Source organism: Gymnoscopelus microlampas (assembly GCF_963454915.1).
Source record: "Gymnoscopelus microlampas genome assembly, chromosome: 15".
NCBI lineage: Eukaryota > Metazoa > Chordata > Actinopteri > Myctophiformes > Myctophidae > Gymnoscopelus > Gymnoscopelus microlampas.
The window spans coordinates 46,451,453-46,460,706 of record NC_139952.1 but is presented as its reverse complement, the minus strand read 5'-3'; the positions used below and the strand labels follow the sequence as shown (position 1 = coordinate 46,460,706).

The following is a 9,254-nucleotide window of genomic DNA, read 5'->3' as shown; positions in this document are numbered from 1 at the left end:
CACACACACAAACCTAGAAAAGGCATTGAGGCTGGCTTTTTGGATTGGACAATAAGGAGTAAGTATATTGATACTGATCAATGTCTACTTTACATCATCAGCCATCATCTATGTTTGGGGAGAAAACAGGAGTTTACATTTTACATTACAGTAGAACAATACAATTTCAATTAGAAACAATATTATTAACACTAAATGGTAGGCTGTAAAAATTCACTGTCTAAGCATTGACTTCGCCAGCCCTCCTCTGATCAACATAACGGACTGCTGTACTTACCCATAAGGCCTTTGGATGAAGGCGGGGTGAATTTGGGGAACGCCAAACGTAAATCCTGCAACAGAGGGAAATAGACAGTGAACATACAGCTATAATTTATATGTTTTGTATTACTATGTCCTTCGATATAATCTGCACTGCATATAATACTGCATCTTTATAATCCCATAAGGTGTGTTGAGGAGATGAGAGCTTACAGAAGCATCTAAAATCCAGCAAAGAGAGAAAAAATAATAATACAGGTGACATGCAAACACATCTGACTTAATTTATAGGGTCGCGCAAGGGTGTCAAGAAGTGATCTACAAACCAACAACGTGTTGTATCGCTTTGTAGATCAGTTCTTTATGGCCATGGTTCTCAAAGTGGGGTCCAGGGACCCCCAGGGGTCCTTGAGTGGGTTCCAGGGGGTACCCAGATAAATGTTGGATAGTTAGTAACCAAATGGACCCTTATGTTGCTGTAACACTGAGAGTGTACAAATGGAACCGAATGGACCCATTCGGTTCCATTTGTACACTCTCAGTGTTATGGTGGTCCGTGGTCTAATGCAGGGGTTCCCAAAGTGGGGTCCGGGGACCCCCAGGGCCCTACATACATCAGCTATTTTCCAAAAATCTTGATATTCTTTGAAAATGTTTGAATATTTTTTTACATTTTTAACACCACATCTGAAAATCTTTTCAGATGGGGGTCCGCAACCAAATCCGCATTCATTTAGGGGTACTTGACCTGAAAAAGTTTGAGAACCACTGCTTTATGGCAAGCGACACCGTCACGCTAGAGTTGGAACTCTAAAATATCCGGACGTAACACGGCCTGCATTCCAATGCATCATTTATTTAAACGTTTTGGGACCTGAACTTTCACCCCACCACTACGACACCGATGTGGAACAAGAGATCAGAACCGTTCTGTTCATTTTCGTAATGAGGTGCTATAGGGCTGACACCGTTACATTACATTGCATGTTGGAACATAATATAAGCTATAGGGGTGGGGGCGGGGCTCTCTCATTACCTGGCTGCATGACGCGAGGCTTAGCCCCGAGGTAGGCCAGGTTGACGTTGGCCTTCCTGCCGTCGATGATGGGGTTGGGGTCTTTACAGGCCCTGTCCGCGGCCGAGCGGTCCGCCATCGTCACCTACACACACACACACGCACGCATGCACGCGTACACGCACACGCACACGCACACGCACACACACACACACACACACACACACACACACACACACACACACACACACACACACACACACACATATTGGGAGGAGAAGGTGGGTTTAAGTTGCATGTGCGCATGTGTGTGTGTATGTGTGTGAGAGAGAGGGAGAGAGAGAGAGAGAGAGAGAGAGAGAGAGAGAGAGAGAGAGAGAGAGAGAGAGAGAGAGAGAGAGAGAGAGAGAGAGAGAGAGAGAGACTCCTAGACAGTAACTAATGAGATATGGACTTTAATCTAGAGAGGACAGGGAAGGAATGGCCATGTCCCATGATGCACCAGCTGTCAGGAACAAGCCAGACTTTCACAGTAAAAGCCTCAGTGTTCATTCAACTCAGAGAGCAGTGGTGTAAAGTAACTACGTACATCGTACGTAGTTAGAGGCAAATATTACACTTTAACTCCACTACAATTATTTGAAAACTTTAGTTACTAGTTACTTTTTGTAGATTTTGATTATTATTACAAAACATACATTAACCACTTGTGAAATGGGACATTCTGCACAATGAGTACTTTCTACTTTTGGTACTTTAAGTACATTCTGATACCAATACTTTTGACATTTTGAATTCCAGACTATTTACTTGTAACAGAGTATTTCTACATTGCAGTATTGATACTTTTATTAAGTAAAGAAATGTAGTACTGTTTCCACCACTGGCAGTTGACAACATGAACCAAATGGACCCGTGCTGAGTTTTTACACTATGAAGTGTTTTCCTATGACAGTGTAAAGTAAGTAAGTAAGTAGTAGTAAGGTCGAACGTATTACGGCCTATAGGATATATCAGTGGTTCTCAAACTTTTTCATGTCAAGAACCCCCAAATTGACACTTATTAGCCCATGGACCCCCATTTGAAATGATAAGCCAGGGACCCCCATAAGAGAAGATTTTTACGGCTCTATAGCGGTGATTCTCAACCCAATTCATATTGTAAAATCAATGTTAATTTAACTCTGAGAGTGTAACGGGTCCATTTGGTTCCATTTGTACGCTCTCAGAGTTACAGACCCGTATGGGTCCATTTGGTTCACTATCCATCATTTAGCTGGGGACCCCCTGTAACTCCCTCAAGTACCCCTGGGGGTCCCCGGACCCCACTTTGAGAACCAACGGGATATATAGCTGTCAACTTGTTGTCCTTGTGTTTGGGAGTCTGGGTCACATTCACAAACTTGTGCTCCGTGGACTGACATTGGGGAGGATTGAAAAGGTGGCTAAATACAGTTCTATGTCAGCTATCAAAGGCAGTTTGTCTATATCGAGATAAGGCCATGTTTCATATATGGCGTGGGGTGGCGTGGCGTGGCGTGCAAATGTCCATCACTTAAACATCAGATGTTAAATGCCTTTTAGACCCAACCATATGTTGTACAGATCAGATGTTTGGAGCTGATAAGCAGAGACAGGGCCCCACGGCTGCTGCTGTGGCTGTGTATCCTTAGACTGCCTCCATGGCCATCAGGCAGTCAAGTTTTGCTCCACTACTGTTCCCCTTATATATCCCTCTGAATGAATGTATCGGCCAGTTCACTTATCTTATCCATTCCTCACACTGCGTTGGCACGTCTCTGCTCTGCCTGTTCAGCAGGTGCATACATTATGTTCAACGGTACGGTAAAAACAGCAGATCTACAAAGATCGTCTATTTCCGCTATTCGTTGTATACAACCTTCCCTTGGCATTAAAAAAATGCTGAGTCTGTTGAAGGCTTTAAGAGCATGCTTAAAACACATTTGTTTCGTAAGCACTTTGTCCTATGAAGTTTTACCTGACTCACATAGGTCAATGCTTTGTTTTTTTTATCCTTGTCGTATTGTATTTTTCACTATTTTGTACTATAATACCCTGTTTGTAATCTAGTACATTTTGTGTATATTGTGTACCATTGTACAACACTTTGTAACACTGTTTCGAAAGGTGCTTTATAAATAAAATGTACTTACTTACTTACAACAGCGTATAGGCCTTAAAGCGTTTTTTAAGGAAACATTGGGTAAAAGGAATATAAGTATTGTGTGGATATTTTACTTTTAAGGGTGATGCACATGAAGCAAGAATCATACAAATCTCATCATTTCAGGTGATGGAATCAAGACCATCATAGTAGGGGAGATTTAAATATTAAAGGTGGTACTGTATAGTTTTAAATATTAAAGTTTGTAATGTATAGCCTGCAGTTAGAATTAGAGTCCGGACTCTTAGACAAAAAGGTGAGGACGATCTATCATCTGTGGCTGTTAATATAAACCTTTAAGACTCTTATAGTTTATATCCAAGAGTCTGCTAAAGCATCACATCTCATTATGAAATGGACATCATGACAGAAAGAAAGAAAGAAAGTAAGAAAAACAACAACAACAACAAAAAACTGACTGACAACTTGGGTTGTCCTGCATTGTGAATAAGACATTCTCACAGTAACGCATCTAAATATTATCACGACTAAACTGAACAGCAGCAAATGATCATATAACGATAGAGTCCACTGTCTGTTTTCTGTGAATGGACCTTATGAATAGCATAGTTCATCTGACAAGAGTTGTGCGCAATAAGCAGTGGTGGAAAAAGTACTCACATTTTTGCACTAGTAAAAGTATCAATACTGGAATGTAGAAATACTCTGTTACAAGTGAAAGCCCGGAATTAAAAATGCACTTGAGTAAAAGTACAAAAGTATTGGTATAGAGATGTACTTAAAAGTACCAAAAGTAGAGAGTACTCATTATGCAGAATGTCCCATTTCACAAGTTTTAAAAATGAATACAAATCTTTTGAAAATAGCAGATCTACAAGCTCATGCGACGCATTGTGAGCTTGTAGATCTGCTATTTTCAAATGGCCGAAATGTAGGCTATATAGGGCTGAAGTGGTAAAGTAAAAAATCCTCAAAAGTGTAATTAAGTACAATTCTCGAGTAAATGTACTTTTTTTTACCACTGATAACGACTAAACTGAACAGTAACAAATGATGTACCGTTAGTCTACTTTCTGTGAATGGACCTTATGAATAGCATAGTTCGTCTGACAAGAGTATAAGAACGACGCTTTCTACAGCAAGCTTATACAGCCCTTGATCTGCAGAGAAGATCATTATGACAGCTGTGTGAGTGACAGACACATGGTGGGCTTTTTGCATTGTGCGTGATGATGATAATGCATTGTGGCAGAGGTGGAAGAAGTATTCACATATTTTACTTAAAGACGGGGTGCCGTGATTTTCAGTAATCCCCCCCCTAAAACATGATCATCAGGTATTATGGTTATACTAGGAGGAAGAATTTTTTCAAAAAAGTGTACAGAAAGTGCCTCCAGTTCATTAAGTATACCTGGTTCTCACCTTAGCACCTCCCACCTGAACTAGTCCCTCCGCCTCCTGTCCTAGTCCCTCCTCCTCCTCATGCCCACACCTGTTGTGTTATGATAATGAGGGGGAGGGTATATTTCTACTGCGTCATTAAAGCGCTGTTTTTCTATTGGCACGTTTGACCCTCAAGGTTTCAGCCTCCAGGAAGAAACTCAAAATAGTCAGAGAAGACATAAAACACCATAAAACACCACCAGGGGGCTTAATGAAGTTCTATCAACCTCATAGACACATGAAAGACATAAAAAGTGCAAAACCATGGCACCACCTCTTTAAGTAAAAATAGCAGATCTACAAGCTCAAAGCGACGTGATGTGATCTGCTATTTTCAAAGCATTCCTATACATTTGGAACTTGTGAAATGGGACATTCTGCATAATGAGTACTTTTACTTTATATATTTCAATGTGAATACTTTTGTACTTTTACTCAAGTACATTTTTGATTTCCAGACTTTTACTTGTATAGCACTAGGCTATATTTCTACATTGCAGTATTGAGTAGCCTACTTTTACTCAAGTCAAAAAAAATGTAGTACTTTTTCCACCACTGCATGGCAGGCACTTGACTGCACAGACACCTATGTGAGTTTATATCAGAAGTCAATAATGATAATCATACTTCCACACATTCAATCCATAACCACATCCATATTCCATATTCACAGAATAATCAGAATAATGGTGGAAAGTAACAGTAAGTACATGTACTTAAGTACATCTCAGAGGCAAATATTGTAGGCCTACTTTTACTCCACTACATTTGAAAACTTTAGCTAGTTACTTTGTAGATTTTGATTATTATTACAAAACATACATTCACCACTCCAGCCTATAGCCTACATTGCAGTCATTTGAAAATAGACGATCTACAAGCTCAGCATTGTGAGCTTGTAGATCGGCTATTTTGTCCAAAAGATTTTTTACACATTTGAAAACTTGAAATGGGACATTCTGCATAATGAGTACTTTTACGTTTTGATACTTTAAGTACATTTCGATGCCAATACTTTTGTACTTTTATCAATTAGCTTTGGCTATTCAAAAATAGCAGATATACAAGCTCATAGCGCGCACTATGAGCTTGTAGATCTGCTATTTTTTTGAAAAATCTTGAAAATGTGTGCAAATCTTTGAATATATATTTTACATTTTTTGTACTTTTACTCAAGCACATATTCCACATTATTCCACATCCATAACCACAGAATAATAATCAAAGTCGTCATAATATACTTACAAATCCATAACCCCTGGACTTGCCGGTCTGTCGGTCTGTGATCACCACCGCCTCTTCGATCTCACCGAATACCTCGAAGTATTTCCTGAGGCTGGAGTCAGTGGTGTGGTAAGGCAGACCCCCGACAAAGATCTTAGTGTAGGTCGTGTCCTTTTGAGTGGTGTGCATCTTCCTCTTGTTTTAGTGCAAAATATATATATATATAATATATATATATATATATTTTTTAAAGTGAATAATAAAAAAATATATTTTCTAAAAAGTCAACTTTTTTTTTGTGAACAATAAATTAGGAACAATTTAAAAAAAAAGAAATAGTGCAAATGTCTCCTTATCAATAAGTTACTGCTTCAGAAGAGAGAGAGAGAGAGAGAGAGAGATAGAGAGAGAGAGAGAGAGAGAGAGAGAGGAGGTGAGAGAGAGACTACAGTGACACACACAGATGCAGAGGTAGATATTAATTATAGATCCTCCAGTCCCACTATAATGTTATAATGTAGATCTATCATAGATCCTCTCCAGTCCCACTATAACTAGATGTATAGATCCTACTCCAGTCCCTCTATAACTAGATGTATAGATCCTCTCCAGTCCCACTATAACTAGATGTATAGATCCTGTCCAGTCCCACTATAACGGAGGCTCATCAGGTGTTTTTTCCAGGCTGTTCTTTGGTAAACTGTCTGTGTCTAAATAACTACATGCTCTCAGCGGAGGGACATCATTCCTAAAACCGTTAAACTCCGCCCAGTTTCTCTCTCCGGGCGGAGGGAGGGGCGGTGCGCTCGGTTCGATGCCCGCTCCGCCCCCCAGCTCCTGGTTCATAGAGTTAGAAGGAGTTTCTTCTCCTTTAATAACGCTGTGTTACTTTATAGCCGTTTCACGCAGCCTCTCGTCTTTAGTAAAATAAAAAATACGCTTTTTGTTATTCACCAAAACTAACACAGTTTTAAGATGTTGAAAGCCTGTTTTCATTGGTGGGAACACTCTGAGCCCTCCACCTCACGTCTAAAATGCACTTTTTCTGACCAGAAAATAAAGTATTCCACCGGTTGGAGAAATGTTTTAGTTGCTCCACTGCGCCCCCTACAGATCCAGTCAATAGAAACCTTCTATAGACAAGATCTGTAGGCGGCGCAGTGGAGCAACTAAAACATTTTTCCATCCGGTGGATTAATTTACATTTTGGTCAAAAGGTGTATTTTAGACGTGAGGTGGGGGGTCTCACAGTGTCCCCACTAAATAACACAGGCTTTCAACATCTTAAAACCGTCTTAGTTGTGTGGAGTAGCGAAAGTTTACATGTTATTTTTTTTACTAAAAACGAGAGGCTGCGGGAAACGGTGATAAAATAACACAGAGTTATTAAAGGCGAACTCCTTCTAACTCTATGGACCAGAGCTAGCCCCGCCCCTAGCGGCCTGCCCCCCCCCCCCCCCCCCCCCCCCCGGCGCGCTGCATCATGGGCCAACAGCTGGATGAACAGCTGGGCAGCGCAGCTCTAGTAAGTAGTGGATGAAAAGAAGCAGCTCTGCATCCATATGGAGACTACAGGTTTATTCACACTGATCCTCTATTAAGTGGCTATTGACACATAACAGGATTTTACAGTCTTCCTGCATTAAGTGCATAGCAATGGAAATAGAAGAACAGGTGAAAAATAAATAAATCCTCCTCCTATCTTGGGGTCTGTGTCAACAGGTCCATGGTCTAGTCTACCTCAGGGGTCTTCAACGTTTTCAGGCCAAGGACCCCCTAGCTGAGAGAGAGATGAAGCAGAGAGATGAAGCAGGGACCCCCTCTATATTGTATAACATTGTGTTTCAGATTAAGTTTTTTTTTTTACTTAGTCTGCTCTTTCTCCCCTCTACATCAGCCTCTTAGCCAAAAATAGCAGATCTACAAGCTCTCAACGCCTCGCGCTGCGAGGCGTTGAGAGCTTGTAGATCTGCTATTTTTGGCTAATGTTCCCCTCAGAAAAGGAATTCTAGGGTTCAAGTGGTTAATGTAAAAAACACTAAATCCTATCACACAAAGATTTGGTGGACCCCCTATAATAGTAGCTCTGAGGACCCCCTAGGGGTCCCGGACCACCTGTTGAAGACCCCTGGTCTACCTCTTCAGGTGACATGAGGCCATATGCAGTGGTGGAAAGTAACTAAGTACATTTACAATTTTGAGGTACTTTTACTTTACTGGAGTATTTCCAATTGTCTATATGTTTACTTCTACTCCACTACATCACAGAGTCAAATATTGTACTTTTTACTCCACTACAATTATTTGAAAACTTGTTATAGTAACTTTGTAGATTTGAATTATTATTACAAAACACACACATTAACCACTTCAGCCCTATATATCATATTATACCTTGTGAAAAAGGACATTCTGCGTAATGAGTACTTTTACTAAGTACATTTTGATTACCAGACTTTTACTTGTAACAGACTATTTCTACATTGCAGTATTAATACTTTTACTTTTAGAGCGTGGTTCAGTGGAGACGTGTCAGCCATAGAACCACATATAGGCTACGCTTTAAATTTGAGCTCAAACGGTGCAGTTTTATGAATATAAAAGGTGTCGGAATTAAAATCCTGAAAATGTGTCTGACAGCTTGTTTTGCCGGCATTCACACCTGTTCCTGCATAGAAAGCTAAAAGGTCAGGGGTCATGTAAACGGACGCTAAATGGCCTCAGCAACCTGCTCATCACCCACTGGCTGCTCATCTCTGAAACAACCAGGGGTGGAAAAAGTACTCAAATGTTTTACTTAAGTAAAGGTGTCAATGCAATGTAGAAATCCATTAAAAAAAGTCCAGAATTCAAAATTTGCTTGAGTAAAAGTACAAAAGTATTGGTTTCAAAATGTACTTAAAGTACCAAAAGTAGAAAGTACTCATTATGCAGAATGTCCCATTCCACGACTTTTCAAATGTATAAAAATCCTTTGAAAATAGCAGATCAGCAAGCTCACAATGCGTCGCATCGCACACATGCGCACACACACACACACACACACACACACACACACACACACACACACACACACACACACACACACACACACACACACACACACACACACACACACACACACACACACACACACACACACACACACTGTCTGGTTATCATACT

At 40.4% G+C, this 9,254-nt stretch overlaps 1 protein-coding gene across 1 annotated transcript in view; it reads right to left on the bottom strand.

The window, feature by feature from the left end:
• rbm24a (RNA binding motif protein 24a) overlaps window positions 1–6,309 on the bottom strand; it is a 19,192-nt gene extending 12,883 nt beyond the window's left edge. Inside the window, exons 1-3 of the mRNA XM_084081147.1 lie at window positions 6,111–6,309; window positions 1,298–1,421; window positions 278–332 (exon numbers count right to left, since the gene is read on the bottom strand). Of these exons, the coding sequence (XP_083937273.1) occupies window positions 278–332; window positions 1,298–1,421; window positions 6,111–6,278 (347 nt within the window). The 5' untranslated portion in view covers window positions 6,279–6,309. The remainder of the gene's footprint in view (window positions 1–277; window positions 333–1,297; window positions 1,422–6,110) is intronic.
• Between the last annotated feature and the right edge of the window lie 2,945 nt (window positions 6,310–9,254).